Source organism: Schistocerca cancellata, chromosome 5, assembly GCF_023864275.1.
Source record: "Schistocerca cancellata isolate TAMUIC-IGC-003103 chromosome 5, iqSchCanc2.1, whole genome shotgun sequence".
NCBI lineage: Eukaryota > Metazoa > Arthropoda > Insecta > Orthoptera > Acrididae > Schistocerca > Schistocerca cancellata.
This window is the reverse complement of record NC_064630.1, coordinates 753,751,355-753,776,636: the sequence shown is the minus strand read 5'-3', so window position 1 is coordinate 753,776,636 and position 25,282 is coordinate 753,751,355. Positions and strand designations below refer to the sequence as shown.

General features: G+C 43.1%; 1 protein-coding gene across 1 annotated transcript in view; it reads left to right on the top strand.

Annotated features, from left to right (window-relative positions):
- Window positions 1-25,055, top strand: part of LOC126187667 (heterogeneous nuclear ribonucleoprotein C-like) — a 458,272-nt gene extending 433,217 nt beyond the window's left edge. Inside the window, exons 9-10 of the mRNA XM_049928896.1 lie at window positions 1,581-1,865; window positions 24,697-25,055. Of these exons, the coding sequence (XP_049784853.1) occupies window positions 1,581-1,865; window positions 24,697-24,717 (306 nt within the window). The 3' untranslated portion in view covers window positions 24,718-25,055. The remainder of the gene's footprint in view (window positions 1-1,580; window positions 1,866-24,696) is intronic.
- The last annotated feature ends 227 nt before the right edge of the window (window positions 25,056-25,282 follow it).

Below are 25,282 nucleotides of genomic sequence, written 5' to 3'. Positions count from 1 at the left end.
GGTCGCATAACACTCCCCTGTGGCACGCCAGAGGTTACTTTAACGTCTGTAGACGTCTCTCCAGACGTCTACAGCCCTGAACTGTCCTCCATCTAACCAACACATGGCCATCTCTGGCACCTAGGCAGAACCAACTGTCATCAGAAAACACAACAAACATGCACCCTGCCTTCCAGTGAATTCTCTCTAGACACCCCTGAAGCCGCAAACGGTGGTGGTTCGGCGTCAGTGGAATGCACGCTACAGGACGCCTGACTAGGAGCTGTCCTTGAAGTAACTCGTTGTGTCACTATGGTTGCAAGTGCTGCTCAAATTGCTGCTGCAGATGCAGTACGTTGCGGCAGAGCCATGATGATGATGATGATGTTTGGTTTGTGGGGCCCTCAACTGCGTGGTCATCAGCGCCCGTACAATTATCCAATCTTTGCTCAGTCCAATTTCGCCACTTTCCTGGATGATGATGAAATGATGAGGACAACACAAACACCCAGTCATCTCGAGGCAGGTGAAAATCGCTGACCCCGCCGGGAATCGAACCCGGGACCCCGTGCTCGGGAAGCGAGAACGCTACCGCGAGACCACGAGCGGCGGACGGCAGAGCCATACGCCGAACACCATGGTCTTCCCTCTAGATTGTGCGACGTGACCGTCAGGAGTCCGGTCTTCTCGCGACCGTACGTTCTGGTGACCACCGTTGCCAGAAATTATGTACAGTGGCTACATTTGTGCGTAGTCCTTTTAAACGACCTCGTTTAAACCCAGAAGATGATGATAATGACGTCTTTGTTAAGTGCATTCTTGACTATCATCAACGCACCACGTCCAACCTAAGCGGTAACTAATGGTGACGACCGTTACAGCGTGTATTTAAAGCAAATCTACTAGCGCCACTCTTATGCGAATAGCACAAAATTTGAACAGGCACCATCAGGCGGCTACCAACTTTCGTTTATGTAGCACAACTTCTTCTTGGTGTTGAGATATTTTTTCCGTCAGTGTATTAACTTAATTTCAAATAAGCTTTTTGAACTAAGGTTTCTGAAATGAATGGCAGCCACCTGAATATAAGACCCATACGAGCTGTAGGTAATTAAGATGTGGAGAGGCAGCTTGTCGATAGTCCCAGTTGCAATCTCTGGTTTTATGAATATACGCAAGAGTGATACGGGATGGATTAATAAATTTTTTGATAACGGGATTTCTACACTGTGACGTAGTTCTTAATATTATTAATGTAATACTTACACGAATTTTGCTAAATGAAAATGACGTATGGAAATTAAAGAAGCTTCAGAAAGATTTCAGTTTTATAATACATGTAATTGTTGGTACGTCGTAATTGACTTATTTCGGTCGTCAAAAATCCGGTAAATGGATAAAACGATTTGGTAGAAATGAGTTTTCAGTGGAGCGTTTGTCAAAAAAAGAGGCTGGAGTTGTTAAACGTAACGTTTGCGTCACGTCGTCTCATCTTATGAGGAGTGGAAACCTTCCGGAGCCACCTGTTGGGTCTAGCGAATGGCTCAGAAATGACAGTTCTCCTCTTCTGGCCAATTACAACGAGGCAATTTTTTTTCCAGGAGAGCAGCTCCCACGCGGGCAATGCTGCGGTGAAGGAGGAGGAAGAAGAGGAGGAGGAGGGGGCCAGCACTCCAGAGGTGGCTGAAGCGCCTCCTCCCTCGCAGGCGGCCTGCAACGGCATCGGCGGCAGTGGCGACGGCGGCGGTGAGGGGGCCGTGCAAGTGGCGCCGGAGAAGCAGCGGCCGGCGCGCGCGCATGCGCAGAGCCGCGGCGTGGGCGCGGGCGCGGGCGCTGCCGGAGGAGCGGCCGAGGGCGGCGACCAAGGGCGCCGGCAGGCCCACGCGGTGAGCTGCGAGCCTCTTACCTCATCCTCGCCTCCGTTGCAGCTCGCTCGCCTACGTGCCCTGTGTTGTCACTAGCAGGACGATGTCGTACTCGGAGTGCCTAAAAAGAGTGCAGCACGAACAGAAAATGCAAACCTAGTTACATATCACTAATACACTACTGGTCATTAGAATTGCTACACCACGAAGATGACGTCCTACAGACGCGAAATTTAACCGACAAGAAGAAGATGCTGTGATATGCAAATGATTAGCTTTTCAGAGCATTCACACAAGGTTGGGGCCAGAGGCGACCCTACAACGTGCTGACATGAGGAAAGTTTACAACCGATTTCTCATACACAAACAGCAGTTGAGCAGCGTTGCCTGGTGAAACGTTGTTGCGGTGCCTCGTGTAAGGAGGAGAAATGCGTACCATCACGTTCCGGCTTAAAGGTCGGATTGTAGCCTATCGCGATTGCGGTTTGTCGTATCGCGACATTGCTGCTCGCGTTCGTGGAGATCCAATGACTGTTAGCAGAATATGGAATCGGTGGGTTCAGGAGGGTAATACGGATCGCCGTGCTGGATCCCAACGGCCTCGTATCACTAGCAGTCGAGGTGACAGGCATCTTACCCGCATGGCTGTAACGGATCGTGCAGCCACGTCTCGATCCCTGAGTCAATAGATGGGGACGTTTGCAAGACAACTATCGGCACGAACAGTTCGACGACGTTTGCAGCAGCTTGGACTATCAGCTAGGAGACCGTGGCTGCGGTTACGCTTGACGCTTCATCATAGACATTAGCGCCTGCGATGGTGTACTCAACGACAAACTTGGGTGCACGAATGGCAAAACGTCATTTTTTCGGATGAATCCAGGTTATGTTTACCGCATCATGATAGTCGCATCTGTGTTTGGCGACATCGCGGTGAACGCACATTGGAAGCGTGTATTCGTCATCGCCATACTGGCGTATCAGCCGGCGTGATGGTATGGGGTGCCATTGGTTACAGGCCTCGGTCACCTCTTGTTCACATTGGCAGTGGACGCTATATTTAAGATCTGTTACCACCTGTGGCTCAACCCTTCATTTGATCCAGATGGTTCAAATTGCTCTCAGCACTATGGGACGTAACTTCTGAGGTCATCAGTCCCCTAGAACTTAGAACTACATAAACCTAACTAACGTAGGGACATCACACACAGCCATGTCCGAGGCATGATTCGAACCTGCGACCGTAGCGGTCACCTGGTTCCAGACTGTAGCGCCTAGAACCTCACGGCCACACCGGCCGGCTCATTCGATCCCTGCGAAACCCTACATTTCAGCAGGATAATGCACCGCATGTTGCAGGTCCTGTACGGGCCTTTCTGGAAACAGAAAATGTTCGACTGCTGCCCTGGCCAGTACATTCTCCAGATCTCTCAACAATTGAAAACGTCTGGTCAGTGGTGGCCGAGCAACTGGCTCGTCACAATACGCCAGTCACTACTCATGATGAACTGTGGTATCGTGTTGAAGCTGCATGGGCAGCTGTACCTGTACACGCCATCCAAACTCTGTTTGACTCAGTGCCCAGGCGTATCAAGGCTGTTATTACAGCCAGAGGTGGTGGTTCTGGGTACTGATTTCTGAGGATCTATGCATCCAAATTACGTGAAAATGTAATCACATGTCAGTTGTAGTATAATATATTTTTCCAATGAATACCCGTTTATCATCTGCATTTCTTCTTGTAGCGATTTTAATGGTCAGTAGTGTATGTGTACCGTGAAGTCACGTAAGAAGTATACATCAATTTTTACGTAATTTGAAGTGCTAGAATGGACTATAAAAATACGTGGAAGTAACAGGTTGTGTGGTGGCTACATAACGAGATAAATCAATGTTTGGGTGAACACGTCGTACAAATGTATAGAGTCATATATCTTATGCCTAGGACAACAAAATAGGTATTATATTACGGATAAGAGAGATGACTCCATACGTAGTTATTGTTTTATGGATAAGACAGATGACTCAACGGATATGTATGAAGTGTTCATCCTAACCCTGATTAATCTGATAATGATGTGTAAATCAGTAGGCGTAACTAAAGAAAATAGACACTAACAACCGGTGACTTCCATGTATTCTTATAGCGTCCGTTGTAGCACAGACACAACCTTCAAATTACAGGGCAGTTTTAAACCTACTACAAAGTGCCAGCGATGGCTTCGTTTCGAAACGCTCCGAAGAAAACTCCAGGATGCTGACCCACGGCCTCACGCGTGTAACAATACGTCTCTCCTGAATTCCAATTGGCGTAGTGTGAAACGTCGTTCTGGACACAACCCCATAGGTATAGGCGGTCGCTAAACAATTTGTTCATTATATCCTTTCTCCAGGAGTATTAGTACTGCAAGTTACATAGGAGAAATTCTCTGATCTTCGGAAGGTAGGAGATAAAGATACTGGCGGAAGTAACTCTGTGCGGGCAGTTCGTGAGTTTTGCTTGGGTGTCTCAGTCGGTGAGCAATTGCCAGTGGCCGGCCGGGGTGGCCGAGCGGTTCAAGGCGCTACAGTGTGGAAACGCGCTACCGCAACGGTCGCAGGTTCGAATCCTGCCTCGGGCATGATGTGTGTGATGTCCTTAGGTTAGTTACGTTTAAGTAGTTCTAAGTTCTAGGGACTGATGACCTCAGAAGTTAAGTCCCATAGTGCTCAGAGCCATTTTTTTGAATTGCCAGCGAAAGTTATGGCCCCATGTTAGGGTCTCGGTCCGGCACACAATTTTAATCTGCCAGAAAATTTCAAATTCGCGGATCGGCTGCCGCATAATAAAATATATCCTGCCTCCATGAGGCTCTTCGTGGGTGATGATGTATATAGGATAATCACAACGCCGGAAAAATGTTGCGAAATGCACGAAGACCCGCAGAGGATGGACACCCTATGCAGGGACTAGCGGTTGATGTTGATAGTAAAACAAAAATGACAAAAACGTTTTTTTCAAATGAATTGTCTAAAAGTAAGAAATAAAATAGATTAGATGCTCGGAATCATGTATAGCTGCTGAGATGTTCATACATATGTGACGCGAGGAGACTCAGTGCAATTCCAACAGAGTAATACCTTCTAGACACAAGGGAATTAAAGACATTTGCTGCTAGTGAACATTGATTCAAATCAATGAAGAAAGTTGAGAATTTGTACCGGACCAGGATTCGAGCAAGATGTATGAGACAGGCGAAATACCCTCATACTTCAAGAAGAATATAATAATTCCAATCCCAAAGAAAGCAGGTGTTGATAGATGTGAAAATTACGGAACTATCAGTTTAATAAGTCACGGCTGCAAAATACTAACGCGAATTCATTACGGACGAATGGAAAAACTAGTAGAAGCCGACCTTGGGGAAGATCAGTTTGGATTCCGTAGAAGTATTGGAACACGTGAGGCAATACTGACCCTAAGGCTTATCTTAGAAGCTAGATTAAGGAAAGGCAAACCTACGTTTCTAGCATTTGTAGACTTAGAGAAAGCTTTTGACAATGTTGACTGGAATACTCTCTTTCAAACTTTGAAGGTGGCAGTGGTAAAATATAAGGAGCGAATGGCTATTTACAATTTTTATAGAAACCAAATGGCAGTTATAAGAGTTGAGGGGCATGAAAGGGAAGCAGTGGTTGGGAAGGGGGTGAGACAGGGTTGTAGCCTCTCCCCGATGTTATTCAATCTGTATATTGAGCAAGCAGTGAAGGAAACAAAAGAAAAGTTCGGAGTAGGTATTAAAATCCATGGAGAAGAAATAAAAACTTTGAGGTTCGCCGATGACATTGTAATTCTGTCAGAGACAGCAAAGGACTTGGAAGAGCAGTTGAGCGGAATGGATAGTGTCTTGAAGGGAGGATATAAGATGAAAATCAACAAAAACAAAACGAGGATAATGGAATGTAGTCGAATTAAGTCGGGTGATGCTGAGGGAATTAGATTAGGAAATGAGACACTTAAAGTAGTAAACGAGTTTTGCTATTTGGGGAGCAAAATAACTGATGATGGTCGAAGTAGAGAGGACATAAAATGTAGACTGGCAATGGGAAGGAAAGCGTTTCTGAAGAAGAGAAATTTGTTAACATCGAGTATAGATTTAAGTGTCAGGAAGTTGTTTCTGAAAGTATTTGTATGGAGTGTAGCCTTGTATGGAAGTGAATCATGGACGATAAAGAGAAGCTTTCGAAATGTGGTGCTACAGAATAATGCTGAAGATTAGATGGGTAGATCACATAACTAATGAGGAGGTGTTGAATAGGATTGGGGAGAAGAGAAGTTTGTGGCACAACTTGACTAGAAGAAGGGATCGGTTGGTAGGACATGTTCTGAGGCATCAAGGGCTCACCAATTTAGTATTGGAGGGCAGCGTGGAGGGTAAAAATCGTAGAGGGAGACGATGAATACACCAAGCAGATTCAGAAGGGTGTAGGCTGCAGTAGGTACTGGGAGATGAAGAAGCTTGCATAGGATAGAGTAGCATGGAGAGCCGCATCAAACCAGTCTCAGGACTCAAGACCACAACAACAACAACAGGATTCGAAACCGGGCCTCCTTCTTTCTAGGCAGATGCACTCACCACTGCGCCATCCGGACACAGTGTGGTCTTCGGGACTGCGCGGACTACCCTTAGCATGCCTCTCGTCAGACCCAAGTTCTCAACATATTTACACAGTTTGGGTATAGTGCCCCTTGCTCATTATCTTCATTATTCGTGCATTTCGCTGATTCCCGTGTAATTAAGGCGGAAACGGCCATTGCTCTCTTCAGTGCAGATGCATGCAAAGGGATCGCCGAAATGCCACGAATATGGAGAATAATGGGCTACATCAGTGGCGTGTGGATAAGTTGAGAATTTGGATCCGTCGGTACGCGTGCTAGGGCAGTCCGTGCAGTTGCAATGACCACTGTGTCTGTATGGAGCAGCGGTCACAACAGTAAGCAGGAGACCCAGGTTCGAATCCCGGTCGGGAACATATCGTCAAATTTTCCCATTGTTTCGAACCAATTTCCACGGGCAACTGATGTCTTGCATTCCTTTGTGTCTTGATTAATAGTGGCTGCAGAATAAAGAAATCGGCAACTACACAAATATCCTCTAGTAGTCTTTAAAATTCTGAGTTAAACACTGAACTTTAAGAAACATTCTGGAAACTGAACTCTAAATTCTCCATCGGTACCTCATTTGCGGTTCATGATTTCGAGTGCGTCAAATGTTTCTGTAATCTATTTTATTTCTTATATTTAGACAAATTATTTCACGAAATATTTGATCGTTATTTTTTGCAGTTTGTTTATTTTCAAGTTTTGGTCACAGAAATCTAACAAAATATATTTAAGTATCGATTGGTATTTTGTTATTATTAAAAGTATACAGATCAAGAAAAAGTTAAGAAGTTGGTTATGCAGTGATCGATAATTTTGACACTTTATTCAGATAGCTAGTTCGTGAAATGTTTCACTTTTCCCTCAAATCACTAATTAAGTTTTTCTTAATTACGCGACTTCAACCAGTTAAGTAAATTTTTTAATACTAAACATCGGGCTGGTAAGTTTGATATCTCATTTCCCGATTTCCCATTCTTTTCTTGGCTTTGTAAATTCTAATATAAATTTTTCCTCAGTTCACTAAGTATTTCGTTAATTACCCTGATTACTTCCTAGCAGGCAAATGTTTCTTTCGAAACTAGACATGACGATGGTCAATTTGATACTCCATTTATTCATTTCCCGCTCACTTTGGCTATGAAATTTCAGACAAGACACCATCGTGTAATTTCTGGGGAGCCAAGTTTTCGCTTCTCTCAAACATTTCGCCAATAAATCAATGTTGCGTACTGAGAATAAACGAGCAGAAGGACTCACGTTGTTCAGGTACATCACTGGCGACTGATCACTGGAACTGGTAGGTGTAGCAACAGCATACTTACAAGGGAACCTCCCCGTCGCACCCCCCTCAGATTTAGTTATAAGTTGGCACAGTGGATAGGCCTTGAATAACTGAACAAATGATCAATCGAAAAAACAGGAAGAAGTTGTGTGGAACTATGAAAAGAATAAGCAAAATATACAAACTGAGTAGTCCATGTGCAAGATATGCAACATCAAGGACAGTAAGAGCTCAGGAGCGCTGTGGTCCCGTGGTTAGCATGAGCAACTGCGGGACGAGAAGTCCTTGGTTCAAGTCTTCCCTCGAGTGAAAAGTTTACTTTCTTTATTTTCGCAAAGCTATGATCTGTCCGTTCATTGACGTCACTGTTCACTGTAATAAGTTTAGTGTCTGTGTTCCGCACCGCAAAACCGTGCGATTAGTAGACGAAAGGACGTTCCTCCCCAATGGGAGGTCATAGGTCAGCCGATTCCTCCACCGGAAAACACGTCTTCATATATTCTATACGACACTGGTGACGACATGTGCGTCACATGACAGGAATATATTGTTGACCCACCTAACTTGTACACTTTGCGAATGGGTAAAAAGATTCTTCTACCTTGCCCGATTTCGGTTTTGTTGTGGATGTGATAATCACTCCCAAAAAAGTGACGGACGGACAGATAATAATTGTCTGAAAATAAAAATATAAACTTTTCATTCGAGGGAAGACTTGAACCAAGGACCTCTCGTTCCGCAGCTGATCACACAAACTACGGGACCACGGCGCTCCTGAACTCACGCTACTCTTGATGTTGCCTATCTTGCGCATGGACTACTCAGTTTGTATATTTTGCTTATTTTTTTCATAGTTCCACACAATTTCTTCCTTGTTTTCTCGATTGATCTGTGTTCAGTTTTTCAAGGCCTATCGACTGTGCCAACTTATAACTAAATCTGAGGGGGGTGCGATGGGGAGGTTCCCTTGTCAACCGTATGTGTCTGGAGCGAGCTAAAGTGGAACGATCACTGAAAGAGGTGTAAAAACAGCAGATCCCAGACTGAGATTCAGCACAATCCGAAAGAGGAGCATGTGGTTTCGGCAGAGGCGTTGTGCGTTACAGTGAAGTTACGAGGGCTTGCTTCGCACGAATAGTCGGGCAACGTACTACTTCCTACTACATACATCCAGCGAAACGAGCAAGACGAAGATATCAGAGAAATCCTTCCCTTGGGGATGCATGTGTTTTTAATACACGAGCGTATTTGGTTATCGACACATTCACCAAACGCACCTTTTATAGTTCGGCTATTTCATACGTCCAGCTTTTCACGAACAATTAACAAATAGTTAGTCAACGCAAAAAACCGTACCACTTAAATTAATTAGTAACTATTTGGTGTAACGCATAGTACCAATTTTTTTTTACTATGAACAATATCCGTACATCATTACAAGTTCCATCAAAATGGACCGACTCAGTGGCAGTGCACGTGGAATGTTCTTGCGCTCGTTGTCAGTCGCAAGCAATGATGGGCGAAGCAACTGTGCTGCTTCGCTGAAAAACTTAGCCATAAATGCATTGAACAGTAAGATCGTGAACAGCCGACTTCCATGAACTCAACATGTTTAGTAGTTGAGAGCATCGTCGTAATTTCTTTTGTACACAACATCTACGAGATCGTGTCGTTAGTATACTGCTCATGAGTACCACGGCGTTCAAAATAATTCAAATGGCTCTGAGCACTATGCGACGTAACTTCTGAGGTCATCAGTCGCGTAGAACCTAGAACTAATTAAACCTAACTAACCTAAGGACATCACACACATCCATGCCCGAGGCAGGATTCGAACCTGCGACCGTAGCGGTCGCTCGGCTCCAGGTACCACGGAGTTGGCAGATTTTAATCAGTGAGTAAGGACCTATTTCTAGGTCGCACTCTGAAAGCCACAATAAATTTTTCACGAGCAATGTGAACAGTGTCCTTTGTCATGTAGAGGTGGTACCTGCATTATTTACCGTCTTTTTCTAGGAAAGCAGTTCTTCATGTAAGTGCTTTATAGGTTAGGCCACTGAGTGGAGAAACTTGTACATTTTTGTTATTGGAGAACAGAAGTGATGACCCATTACTCGTCGAGCTGGAACATTTTCTCAGCCGGACAGAAATAGTGGGGAACAGTGTCAGCTGTGATATATTCCAAGGAATTACACAAGGATTAGCCTTGAACTGTTCATTGAAATTACAGGAAACCATATCGTGAAAAACAAAAGCTTACATGATTTCAGATCCTCTAACCTCCTAAACACTAATCCAGCGCATTAAATAATGCGCGATCGCCCGTGTTAATATACGCCAAGTGTAAGTGGTGGTGTGGCCCACCGGGTTATCCGTGCTGTCTAACGGGCGGCTTTCCGGATTGGGAAATGGAAAATGAGCGTTTGGCGTCATTGTCCGGGAGGCCCCTTACGGGGCAGGTCCGGCCGCCTTGGTGCAGGTCTTATTACATTCGACGCCACATTGGGGACCTGCGCGCCGGATGGAGACGAAATAATGATGAAGACAACACAACACCCAGACCCAAAGTGAAGAAAATCCCCGACCCAGCCGGGAATCGAACCCAGGCCCCTTAGGACGGCAGTCCGTCACGCTGACCTTTCAGCTGTCGGGGCGCACTCCGGATTGGGAAGGAGCGCCTGGTCCCCAGCACGAATCCGCCCGGCGGACTTGTGTCGAGGTCCGGTGAACCGGCCATTCTGTGGATGATTTTTAGGCGGTTTTCCATCTGCCTCAGCGAATGCGGGCGCAAACAAGTTCTCCACGTACGCGTACGCCACCATTACTCTACCACGCAAACATAGGGGATACACTCGTCTGGTGTGAGACCGTTCCTAGGGGGGGGGGGGGGGGGGCAACGGTGGCCGAACCGCACAATTACCCTGAAAAAAGGGGCGTCGGAGGGGTGAAGTGGGCTGCGGTAGTCGTCGTGGGGTTGTGGACCACTGCGGGTGCGGTGGGAACGGAGCCTCTCCTTCGTTCTAGGCTCCCGGTTAAGATCCAGTATAATACAAAGTGGTGTTGTGGTTCTATGGACAGTTGCACATCACGTTTACCGACGTCGATGTGCAGATGGTATAATCGATTTTGCGACAGAGGGAGAATTTGTTGTGAAGGGAAGGGCGTTTTCGACATGCCAGGTGTTAACGAATACTCGCATTTTTCTTTTTCCTCACGCTTATCCTGTCTAGTACGAGGTCTGCTTTTTACAGTATTTGGCACATACAAAGTGACTCATTTGAGGGAAATCGCATGGTTCGCGTAAACTTTCTTCTGTGTGCTACGTATTTTAACTGTTGTGTTTATCGTACTAGCTGAGACAGAGTGTGGGAACTAGCCCGGCATTTGTCTGAACGAGCGGGGAAAACCGCCTAAATACCACACTCTGGCTGCCTAGTATACAAACCTTACGTCGTTAATACGCGGCGCGGATTCGGTCTTGTTACATGTGAGTAAGTACCCATTAGATAAGTTTTCCTTGGAACAATCAAAATCGTCCAACACTTGCAGTTACGCTCATCGTCAGTGTGAAAGACTGTGGAAGACGCATCGGTAGATTCCGTGCGATCTACACTTGGATCGTTGTTTGCAGACTAAACATCACTTACGAATAATACCATTTTGAGTTAATTTACTGAATATGCGAATGGTATAGCGCAAAACTCATTGAAGAAGTTTACGGTTCCGTTCGCACGATCTGCGGCTCTGGGAATCGATCATGGTAACTCAGACATTTAAATATCATAACTTCAGAGAGAGTAATCATTAGAGGTAAGTCATTAATTAAAGATACAGAAAAGGAAGAAAGGAAAATACTAAGGAAAATTTTTGTGTTGAGGGAATCTGGACGTGGCGGAGGACTAACGAGTTATATTAAAAACTGGAGAAAATTTCGGAAACTTTTCAAGGAAAGGCGACTAAAATTTTAATGGACGCTAATGGTATGGCCAAAAGGATTCTCTGCCTTGCGCTGTCAGTTGAGATTAGAAACTATTGGATACGTGAAAGTGAGAAGAAGAAATCCAGCACCTCAGTAAAATAGGCTGAATCGCTCTCCATGGCTGGGAATAAAGATGTAATAAATTAAATAAATAATAATAATAATAATAATCACAAGCGGATGTATAATACTAGCAAATACAGAATACCCCAGAAGACGTGACAACTTAGCAAAAATAATACATTAACAATTTGCCATACAACATAAACTAATAAAACAACACGTTCCCACACACAAGTATGCACCACAAAATGTACTGGAGAATGATGAATACAAATTATACTGGAACAGAACCATTATAACAGATAAAATAACACCACATAACAAACCTGACCTCAAACTCACCAATAAAAAGAAGAAATTAACACAACTAATCGAAATATCCATACCCAATACAACAAATATACAGAAGAAAACAGGAGAAAAAATTGATAAATACATCCAACTGGCTGAGGAAGTCAAGGACATGTGGCATCAGGATAAAGTTGACATTATACCAATTATACTATCAACTACAGGAGTCATATCACACAATATCCACTAGTACATCAACGCAATACAGCTACATCCAAACATATATATACAACTACAAAAATCTGTAATTATTGATACATGTTCAATGACCCGAAAGTTCCTAAATGCAATATAACATGTACCGTACAGTTAAAAGGAAGTCACGCTTGATCAAGGTCCGCGTCACTGTCCATTTTTGACCAGACATAACGTCTGAGAATAAAAAGAAATAATAATGATGATGATGATGATGATGAAGATAATTCGTATACCTGCGACTACATTCGACCCAGGTGGCCATATTGAGGTGGGACGTATTAGAATTCAGCCAGCAAGTACCTACTTAATTGATACTATGCACAAGGTATCTCCTCACTAGGAACCCTGTGAGCTAGAGGTCGCAAAAGGCCAACCATCTTTACGGTTTACAACTCCCCTCGTATTGCCTACCATGCAACCACAATATTGACTGCTGATGCTAAAAGAGGGGGAGCTGGTGGTATCCAATGGTCAGCACAGCTAGAGGCTACGGAGGGTAGTCGAACTGCGTAGTCGGCGAGTAACTCACAGCAGTCCTACAGTGCTAGTGGTGTTGATACAAAGCAGAGCAATGGCAACGATAAAAAAGCAAACATCGCATTATATTCACAGTAACATTTGGCGAAGTTGACATTTCATCAGAAGGGAACACCAAGAAATTTCACAGAGTGAGAAAAGAAGTGGCTGATGAAAATCAGTGTTTCTGCAAGATGAGTTAGTGGAATGTGTGGTGTCGTATGAGCTCGACTGTGCGGACACTGAGCACGACGATTACAGTGAAGACGATACATGCTTAACAAGTGAAAGTGATACTGAAACAAGTGTCGACCCATGTGTTTCGTCATCCTTAAGGATAATCGTTTTCCAAGGAGCGGATACTATACATAATTACGTACGTAGAACATCATCCGCAGCATAGTAAAAAAAGCTATGGGAGCACTTGTTACAAAAACTGGTGTTGGCGCGTTGCAACTATGCTCGATACAATTTTTAAGATGTGTATGACAGTGACCTAATACGTTATGCACATCAAAGTGCGCGTGGCATAGATTACATTGATTTCAATGGAAGCAGTCGATGGTTGCATAACTTCTAACAGTGCTTCAGAATTGGTGGACGTAAGATAACGGAATTTGAAACACAGCGTCAACCTGACCATGCACAGAAAACTGCGGAATTTCTACCAGTGGAGATTTGAAGAGGAAATGCATATGAAAGGAAATTAGAGGTACCAAGAGAGTTGTATCAAAACCAACTATCATCAGTGGCTTAAAGCATTCGTATACATTTATTCGTACTGTTAAGCTGGATAACAAATTGGCTGGAAAGTTATTTATTGCTGTGCGAGAATTAGAAGGTGCTCTGCCCCTATGATTCTTTCTCGCTTGCGGTGTCTTGCAGGGACAGTGCGGAATATTCTCGTCGCAGCAAGCAAAAGTGGAAAAATGGGCTTAAGAGAAGTACGACTATGTAATAAGCGCTTCTTTTGGCCAATAATTTTTGCTTGGTTCCTGGTCTGCATGTAAAAATCATACTCCTTTAGCGGAAACTCTCCAGAAATGTATGTACATTGCAGTTCATATCATTTAAAACAACTGGGCAAATTCAGCCCCTGGTTGTTCATTTTTTCCGTGCCCGTAAGTTATATTATAGCACTATCTGCAGTCATCCCATAGTATAGCCACTTTCACAACAAGCTGCACGTCACACTGTTACGCATTCGATTGCATGCCGTCAAATCGTAACCGTTGTCATCGCTTCCTTACACCAGTGTGATTATTTTTTCTCTTTGAGTCGTCGGTCTTCTGACTGGTTTGATACGGCTCGCCTCGAATTCCTCTCCCCGTGCCAACCTCTTCATCTCAAGAGTAGCACTTGCAACTTAACTCAATTATTCACTGGATGTATTCCTATGTCTGTCTTCCTCTATAGTTGCTGCCCTCTTTAACAGCTGTCTCTTCTCTTTGTCAGTGTTTTCCACATATTCCTTTCCTCTCCGATCCTGTGCAGAACCTCCTCCTTCCTTATGTTATATATCCTCTTAATTTTCAACATTCGTCTGTAACACCACATCTCAGACGCTTCGATTCTCTGCTGTCCCGGTTTTCCCACAGCCCATGTTCCACTACCATACAATGTTGTGCTACAAACGTACATTCTCAGAAATGTCTTCCTCAGATCAAGGCCTATGTCTGATACCAGTAGAATTCTCTCGGCCAGCAATGCCCTTTTTGTCAGTGCCTGCCTGCTTTTGATGTCCTCCTTGCTCCGTCAGTCATTGGTTATTTTGCTGCCCAGGCAGCAGAATTCCTCAACTTCATCTACTTCGTGACCATCAATCTTGATGTCAAGTTTCTCGCTGTTCTCATTTCACCTACTTCTCATTATTTTCTTCTTCCTGTAATTCTTCTTCACTTTCACTCAGGATAGTAATATCCTCAGCGAATAGTTTCACTGATATCCTTTCACCTTGAGTTTTAATTCCACTCCTTAACCCTTCTTTTATTTCCATCATTGGTTCTTCGATGTATAGATTGAACAGTAGGGGCGGAAGACTACATCCCTTTCTTACACCTTTTTTAATCCTAGCACCTCGTTCATCGTCGTCCACTCTTATTATTCCCTCATGGCTATAGTACATATTGTACATTACCCGTCTGTCGCTGTAGCTTACGGATTTCTAACATCGTGTACCTTTTTACAATGTCGAACGCTTTTTCCAGGTCGACAAATTCTATATACATGCCTTGGCTATTCTTTAGCCTTGCTTCCATTATTAGCCACAACTTCAGAATTACCTCTCTGGTGCCTTTAACTTTCCTAAAGCCAAACATCCTCAATTTTCTTTTGCATCTTTCTGTATATTATTCTTGTCAACAACTTGGATACATGAGCTCTTAAGCTGATTGTGCGATAATCCTCACACTTGTCAGCTCTTGTAGTCTTCCGAAAGTGTGTGGATATTATTCTTCCGAAAGTCAGATGGTATATCGCTAGACTCATACATTCTACACACCAACGTGAATAGTCGTTTTGTTCACGCGTCCCCCATTGGTTTTAGAAATTCTGATGGGATGTTACTATTCATTGTGCCTTATTTGATCTCTAGTCCTCCAAAGCTCTTTTAAATTCTGATTCTAATACTGGATCCCCTATATCTTCTAAATCGACTCCTGTTTCCTCTTCTGTCACATCTTAGAGGCCTTCAGCGTTCTCTTTCCACCTGTCCGCTATCTTCTCTGCATTTAACTATAGAATTCCCGTTGCACTCTTTATGTTACCACCCTTGCTTTTAATGTCACGGTAGATTGTTTTGACTTTCCTATATTCTGAGTCAGTCCTTCCGACAATCATTTCTTTTTCGACTTCTTTACAGTTTTCATGCAGCCATTTCGTCGTAGTTTCCCTGCACTTCCTATTTATTTCATTTCTCAGCGACTTGTATTTGTGTAGTTTTGAATTTCCCCGGACATTTTCTTACTTCCTTCTTTCATCGATCAACTGAAGTATTTCTTGTGTTACCCATCGTTTCTTCGCAGTTAATTTCTCTATTCCTAAGTTATTCTTTCCAATTTTAGAGATGTCTTCCTCTTCTACTGTGCTGACTACTGAGCTATTCCTTATTGCCGTATCTACTGCCTTAGAGAACTTCAAGCGTATCTCTTTATTCCTTACTACTTCCCTATCCCACTATTTTCCGTATTGATTGTTGCTGACTAATGTCTTAAACTTCAGCCTGCTGTACAATCCAGTATCTAATTTCAGAATCTCTGTCTGACCATGACGTAATCTAACAGAAATCTTCCTGTATTACTGGCCTTTCCTCTTGTGATTCTTGAACAGAATATTCGCTATTACTAGGTGAAATTTATTACAGAACGCAGGTAGTCTTTCTCCTCTCTCATTCCTTGTCCCAAGCCCATATTATCCTATCACCTTTTCTTCTACTTCTTCCCCTACAACTGTATTTTAGTCCCCCATGACTCTCAGATTGTCATGTCCCTTTACGTACTGTAGTGCCCTTTTCAGTATCTTCATATACTTTCTCTCTCTTTTCATGTTCAGCTTGCGATGTCGGCATGTATGCCTGAACTATCGTTGTCAGTGTTTGTTGTCGATTCTAATAAGAACAACCCTATCACTGAACAGTAACACACTTCTGTCCTACCTGCCAATTCATCACGAACCCTGCGCGTCTTGTGCCATGTTGTGATGCGGTTGATATTACCCTATACTCGCTTGACCAGAAATCCTGGTCTGCTTTCTATTTCACTACAATATCGAGATTATATAGCCATTCCTTAAGAGTGGATACCTAGCTGACCGTCCTGCACGGTTTATAACTCCTATTTCTCATTCGATCTTGATGGTGCGAACCTATGTGGTCACTGTAGCTCGCCATTTTCATTAGTGTTCATGGTGCAAGTTAATGGTTTGTTTTCAACATTTCTTGAATGTCGACGATGTCCATTTTGTGAAGTGTAATACACTGAAGCAACAAAGAAACTGGTATAAGCAAGCATGTTGAAATGCAGAGATACGTAAACAGGCAGAATACGGCGCTGCGGTCGGCAACGCCTACATAAGACAAGTGCCTGGCGTATTTGTTAGGTCGGTTGCTGATGCTACGGCGGCAGATTATCAAGTTTTACGTGAGTTTGAATGTGGTGTTACAGTCGTCGCACGAGCGATGCGACAGGGCATCTCCTAGGTAACGATGTATTGGGGATTTTTCCCCGACGACTATTTCACGAGTGTACCGTGAATATCAGGAATCCGGTGAAACATCAAATCTCTGACATCGCTGCGACCGGAAAAAGGTCTTCCAAGAACGGGACTAACGACGACTGAAGAGAATGGTTCAATGTGACAGAAGTGCAACTCCACGCAAATTGCTGTAGATTTTGGTGTTGGGCCATCAGCAAGTATCAGCCTGCTAACCATTCAAAGAGACATTACCGATACGGGCTTTCGGAGCCGAAGGCCCACTCGTGTACCGTTGATGACTGCACGACACAAAGCTTTACGCCTCACCTGGGCCCATCAACACCAGCATTGGACTGTTGATGACTGGAACATGTTGCCTGGTCGGACGAGTCTCGTTTCAAATTGTATCGAGCGGATGGACGTGTACGGTTATGGAGACAACCTCATAAATCCATGGACCCTGCATGTCACCAGGGGTCTGCAAGTTGGTGGAGGCTCTGTAATGGTGTGGGGCGTGGTGAGTCGTGTGCAGTTGGAATGATATGGGACCCCTGACATGTCTAGATCCGACTGAAAGATGACACGTACTTAAGCATCCTGTCTCATCACCTGCATCCGTTCATGTCGATTGTGCATTCCAACGGACCTGGGCAATTCCAGCAGGATAATGTGACACCCCACACGACCAGAATTGCTACAGAATGGCTCCAGGAATGCTCTTCTGAATTTAAACACCTCCGCTGGCTACCATACTTCCCAGACATGAACATTATTGAGCATATCTGGGATGGCTTGCAAAGTGCTGTTCAGAAGAGATCTCCACCCCCTCGTAGTCTTACGTATTTATGGACATCCCTGCAGGATTCATGCTGTCAATTCCCTCCTGCACTGCTTCCGACATTTGTCGAGCCCTTGGTACGTCGTGTGTCGGCACTTCCGCGTGCTTGCGGTGGCCGTACACGATACCAGGCAGGCGTACCAGTTTCTTTGGCTCTTCAGTGTGCGTACATCCCATAGAAGATTGATCTCTGCCCCCCCCCCCCCCCAAAAACCCAGCATTCTGCCCTCCTCGTGATGCACATGGGACGTTAGCAGCTAATATTTTTCGTTTCATTACTGTTAACACAAATTTTCAAACAAGTCCTACTAAAGATTGAACTTTCGACCTCGCACTGAAGGTATTCGTTGTCAGTTACTACTGTGACGTTGTAGTAATACAAGGTTTACTTGGCCGTCGCAATTGAAGAGCGGGCCGGTACTCGCAAAACAACTGTTGATGAAATAAGAACAAAGACGGAGAATTTTAGAATTGTACTCTTCTAGTTGCGATTGGGTCTTACGGATGCATGCTAAAATTAACGGAAAATTGGCTTTCTCTGTTTTAATATCTATATTCTTAGATTCGTAGATTTTTGTTTTTTGGGTATATTATAATTATTCTCGTACAAAATGCACTGGTTCTTACTCGAAACAACCCAATATAAAATTGATCAAAATCCTAATATCTCACCAGTAAAGGATAAAAAATAGTACAAGGTCATAATTGTTTGCTCGGCTGAATACTCTGACGCTCATCACTGTCCGATACAAATTAATGCTGCCACGTGGTTTTTATTGCACGGCATGCAATCCCAATACGAAAATTGCCAGAGTGCCACACTTGAACACATCCAATCAAAATTATTTAAATTTCCTAACCGATGTCACTCTTTGTCACACGCAAACCCACGAAAGTTAAAGTTCGTTGACATAGTTCGCATCAAAGAATACAGGAAGTGTCAGAACAGAGCAGCTCTCCAGAAACGGAGTCCGCAACAGCGTAAAATTTTTAAAAAGTGATATTTTCACCGGTCGCTGCCTGGTTGAAAACATTCTGATCCTGTACGTGTGTCATCTTGCTCGGATCAGAGTAAAGATCGGAGCAGATGCAGCACACGTGTTCTTGATCGTTGTTGATGTTGCAGAGCTGCATGCAACCACAGATTGGTGTCAGGTTACTTTTATGTACCGTTACCAGTTTGGAATATTTTTTTAGTTCATCATCAGACGGTTCATCTTCCGTCACAACAGATGTTGTATTAGATTACTGCGAGTTGGCGTGACATGTCCGTTTGGAAATATGTTTTTACAGTTGTTATTCAACTAATCGTAATTATTTTGTAGTTTGTATTTTACCACTCACACACGTTGATTTTCATTATTAAAGACATGGTGCACGTTGGTAATTTATTTTCTAGTCCAACTAATGTCTTTAACAATGGAAACTAACGGATGTAAGTGAATTTGACATCAACACTATCAACAAATGGTTCAAGTGGCTCTGAGCACTATGGGACTTAACTTCTGAGGTCATCAGTCCCCCAGAACTGAGAACTACTTAAACCTAACTAATCTAAGGACATCACACACATCCATGCTGGAGGCAGGATTCGAACCTGCGACCGTAGCGGTCGCGCGGTTCCGGACTGAAGCGGCTAGAACCGCTCGGCCTCCGCGGCCGGCTCACCATCAACAGTTTTTTTTTTCTTTCTCACAGAACAGCCATGATCTCCTGTCATATCTTTATTTGACAGAACTGCAAAACGCTTATTGTTTTGTACACCTGACGATCTCTCGTAATGCTCAAGCGTTCGTCAGATCTAGCACTCTGTCGGTCCCCGCTGCACAATTTAGGCATCTACTAGCTCTTTGAATGTTTCCTTAAAAGGAAATCATTTGCTTTTTCTTCGGAGCAAAACGCATCTAGCTGTATATAAAACTGTTTTCCTTGGAATTTTTCGCCAGGCGCTACCAGTCTGAACAACCTCAAACGTGGTACTGATTCTCCATTTGAACTATTTTATTCAGTGTCATTAATAGTTTTGACGTCGACCAACACTGATTGTAAGTGAATGTACAGTGACGCGACAAAAACCGGAAACAAACACAAATGACTCCCATACCACTACTCCTATCACGAAACACCATTAACTTCATGAATATCTGACTCGATCGTGAAACCAAATTTGGTGTTTGTATCTTTGAATCTAGGGTCAGTTTCAATGAAACTACGGTTAATTGCTCCACGAGCATAAAGGTCTGGTCTTTGCGGTATTTAGATATCTTGGGTCACAACCCCACAGTCAAAGTGATAGGTCATCTTGAAACGTCCCCTTTGAAAAATTTATACACGAGACTGTGCTTAACCTGACACACAATATTGTTTAGCGCAACGCAATCTGACTATCAAAGATCCCTGCAAAAGAATGGCCCTGAGTAACATTAAACTATACCTTTCACAAATAACTTACCTCACATAAATCTTCATTACTCGAACTACTGCAATACAGCGAGCGCCACTACTGCCAGCTAAATAAAAGATTCAAACTACGGAAGTCACTAACTACTGATAGGGATAAGAGCAAACACTGTATTTACCTTAATAATCATAATATATATAGCAGTTCAATTTCAAAACTTCCGCCATCTCTCTCCCCACATCCACCACTGCTGGCGGCTCACCTCTAACTGGAGTTGTGGCGATTCGTGAATGAGTCGTTCATTTGAACGACTCTAAATAAAGAATCGTAAGAATCGAATCATGATACTGACGAATCGTCGTTCAAAAGAATCGTAAGAACGATTGTGTGTTTCCGAGTCGTGACGATTCCAAGTTCCAACGATTCATCGATTCTTAGTACGCTATGCTTCGAAGGCAACTTCCGAATCACGCCGGGTCGTGCCGAATGATTACGGCCGCCAGATGGCAGTCAAGTGGAGGACGCGTGTCAACAAAGGAAGCTCGAAACGAACAAACGAAGTTCGTGGGCCGTAATATTACGCGTGAAAACCAAGGTGACACTTGGCAGTGTCGTCTTCTCATGTAAATAGTTGTGCCAGTGGCAAGTTCTCAGACAAATTAAAAGCAAAATACCTATGCTTCGTATTTAGACGAAATGAAAGTTAAGCTAAATTTGCCTTGTGGAAGGGCTGTCAGCTGCGTTATGAATTGCAAGAGTGATGTGGACTTGGAAAGACATCTTAGCACAGAAAAACATAGGATGATATGAGCCAAATCACGTCTGCCTCACTGCTAGATTTTGTTACTATAAAACAGACGTCCGTAGTTAGATACGTTCAAGCCACAAAACCAAACTGGCATACCACGTAATTTTGCACCACCTTTCGCACAAATCGACTCCTCTTTCCTGGCATACTGAAATAAAACAATAGATGCAATCAAATCAAACGTGGTGTATAAATCGAGAATCACACTTGTAACGTCATTTGCAAGTTTACTCATAAATAAACTATTTATGGCATATATTATCATGACACAGTTCGATTCTAACCCCATCGACAATTTCAGACATGTCCTGCCATCTGTGAGTAAAATGTAGAACTTTTTGCAATCCGTAAGAATCGTGCCATCGCAGACTAGAATGAATCGTGAACGAATCGTAGGAATCGATTCGCAATGTGAGATTGAATCGTAGGAATCGAATCGGGAAAAAGAATCGTGTTGGCCAACTCTACCTCTAACTGTACAACGCTACGCGCTGTTCACATCCAGCTACCGCTGCCCAACACTACAATGGCAGACAACAATGCAAACTAGCCACAGACTGCACACAGCACAGCCAGTGATTTTCATATAGAGCGCTACGTAACTTTGCCAATAAGAAAACATAAACAGCCTACTTACAATCTTTCAGTAATCGGAACGTAGGCTACGGCGAGTAACGGCCCACTGCTCGGCTGCGGGGGCGGACAGTCCGCAGTGTCGTGGCCAAGCAGGCCGTGTATCCCCACAGCTTCAGGTTTCTTAGCATCATTTGTGGTTTTCTTCACATGTGGACACGAAGCTGAGATGTTGTCTATACTTCATTTCGGCTCTAAATGATGTGATCCAAAGCTGCTTGTATTCCTCAAGCCATAGTATTAACTGAACAAGAACCTGCTCATTTTGTGATAACGTTCTGTCATATGAGTCGTAAGACCGAGACTGGTATCAGAAGTAAATGTTATTGTTATTAAAACAGCTCTGTTGACATAGGGTAGACTTATTAGGAACGGCTTGGGACGAGTGGCGATACCATGACAACATCGCCCATGTTGCACATACGTCTTACATGTGTGCATCTACGAGCTGCATGAAGATTTGGAACATCCCTCTTTAAGACCGTGTTAAAATGTTTTATGTTCAATAATTTGTAACGCCTGTTTATTATATTACAATGTATATAAGCAAACTGTTCGATTGTCTAACCCTGTAGCTAATATGAGAGACGTTGACTGCCAAAGCTGCTGGAATGTGATAGGCAGAGGGTTCTCCCGACTCTTATTTAGGCGAACACGAGATTTATTTTGTGGACACGTGCATTATCTTTGTTCACCAAGTAATGTTGCAGACGATGGATTTAAGTTACACGCAATGAACCGCATAGTTTCTAAAGTATTAGAACTCTTGGACTTCGTGAAACGCCTCGAAAATTCTATGTTGTGAAAATCTGCGTGATTTGTTTTTATAAAATAGGAAGATGAGAACGCAAAACTACAAGCTACCATCCCTTTATGGCACTCATATTTTCGCCGTTACGGCAAATACGAAAGCAGAGGGCTCACTGAATTTCGTATAAAAGGTGTTTCAAAATCACAACAACAGAGTTTGAGGGAATATAGAACGTATCTTGAGGAACAAAATGAGGATAGGAAGCCGTGTCCGGAAATGTCATCCAGTGACGCTACAGAGCATCGAAGTTACAGACGCCTGCGCATATATAGGTATGCACATACAGAGTGATTGCGCCATGATGTTAAAAGCTTTAAGGGATGATGGAGAAGGATGCATGTATAAATTTCACTTCAGGGACCGTGGTGTGGAAACAAACGAGTGGTAAATTATTAGTAAAAATCGTTCTGATACCTCTGCCAGTGTAATGCATATACCGGTAATCTTGGTGGTAAGGTTGTAGGGTAGGCAACTTTCAGAGATTACAGTGTGGACCAAAACAAGAAAAAAAAGTCGTGTAAACTTGGGCTCTAAGATCAGTAGAGGGGATGTGTTTCACAGTAGCAAAGATGAACAAATGCTCATAGCTCATCAGGTATGCATTTCCGTGCCCACGTTTACTGGAATTTTTTTTCTTGCTGTGATTCATACTAACATCCCTTAAAGTAGCGTACCCAGGAATCTTAGCCACTACGTCACTGGTACACGTTTTCCATCGGCAGAGGTATCAGGACGATTTTCACTTATAACTTTAGACTCGTTCGTTTCCAGACCACGGTTTCCGCACTGAAATTGATATTTTTTATCCTGTTTCATCATCACTGAAAGTCTGTAACATCATCACGGAATCATCTTGTATATACATACTAGCAACGGTGCCTATTACTCCAACTCTCTGTAGCAGTCGGTGTCATCTTGAAACACCATATGTTTTAGCCGGATGCACAAGCCTGGTTTGTACACAACATTTCCTTCTGCGAAATAATGGGTTCTGTCACACCTGTGAAGACAGAAATTCACGTTTTTTCTTAATAAATAAAATTTCAGCAGTGAAAATACATTAAAGAGGCAATTATTTTTCTTCCTCTCCAAAAAACTTTCAGCTGTCAAAATACGCTCACATTACATTCAGTTACAGTGGTGTATTGCAGGCAATACTGTTTATAAAAGTGGGTAAATAGTTGATAGATTTTTGCGTTTTTGAATGCTGTTTCACCGGTGTTTCTGCCCGGAGGTGTAGTGTAAAGAATGATGGTGTTAAATGTTACAGATTTTGAACACACACGTAATGCACCGTTGGAATGATTATTAGGACCATAGTTAAGATTACGCTCCATCAGTGCTAGCTATCCCATATGGGAAATAAGGGTGACTTTCATCTACCCAAAGATTGGTTTGAACGCCATATTGCTTTACTAGGTTCAGTTCTTTGCAAGTGGTATGCCCCTACCACCCTCCAACGCACGAACTGGCTTACCCAGCTCCTTACTGGGGACCTGTAGTTTAAAGTGGGTTCCCAAACTCCATGCAGCTCACGTTTTTCACATCAACAAACCTTGCCAGAGGCGAAATAAATGATAACTGACAGATCAATATCATAGGACTGAAAGGTGATCGAAGACCAGATCTTTGTAACTGTGGGCTGGCGCTTTACCACAGAGTTACCGAGTGTAAAATAGTACACCAATTCTTATCAAAGAATAACAAAACAGAACTATGTCATAATCATTCCAACACATTTGTACACAACTTGGCACGTAGCTATTTCATTAGTCTTTTCCAAGAGTGGAGAATATTTTCTTCTCAGTTGTCCATATTACTTCTATTCGGTTTTGTCCTGTGTGACTGGTGATGTAGAATCCAGGAAGTTTCATGCTTTGTTAGGTGTGTACAATGAATGGAATTAACTGGAACGTTAAGTAACTGTAGAGCTTGAGTAAAATTGTGAATGTGTTTGTGGATGTGAGAATGGGAGAGAAAGGGGATTACTTTTAGTATTATGGAAGCATTTGCTACAAAAATGATTTCAGCTTTCATTTAACACATTTCCTGTTTCACAGTAATGTTGCCTTGTTCCAGATAAATTTTTGTCTGCGGTTATTGAGAGTAGTTTTGAACAAACTGCATTTGTTTCAGGATCTCGTAGAAGTCTCATGAAGGATCAGTCATCACATGAGGCGCAGTTGGCTGTTTCCTGCGGGCAAACATGTGCGTCTCAAACCTTGACAACCACCGAACTGCAAAGTGCCATTACCAATGGAATTATTGTACATATCTTGAATCATAAAAGTTATGAAATGTTCTATATATTCTACTAACTCTATCATGTTTTACTGTTATTACTTAAGTATGATTAAATGTTTATGCAGGCCAATGAAAGTTATGTTAAGATATATATTTTTACCTGAAGTTGCGTTTTGTTTCTCATTGCATTCACAGATCATTGTTCAACTTCATTACTGCTACTTATAAATCAATAAAACTAACTCATCACATTTATTTTTGTTTAACTATTGTCTGGATACGTGCACATTACAGAATGACTGAAAAGAAATGGAGCTACAGTTTCAAATAGTAATGGTCAAATGAAGAAAAGTGAATATAGAAACTGAATGAAACAGAAACAGTAAACAGAGATTAATGGACAAATGGAAAAAAAGGAAACTGTTCTTCCAAAATAGGCCATCAAGCATAACAAAGTGTCAAAAAAACACAGCATATG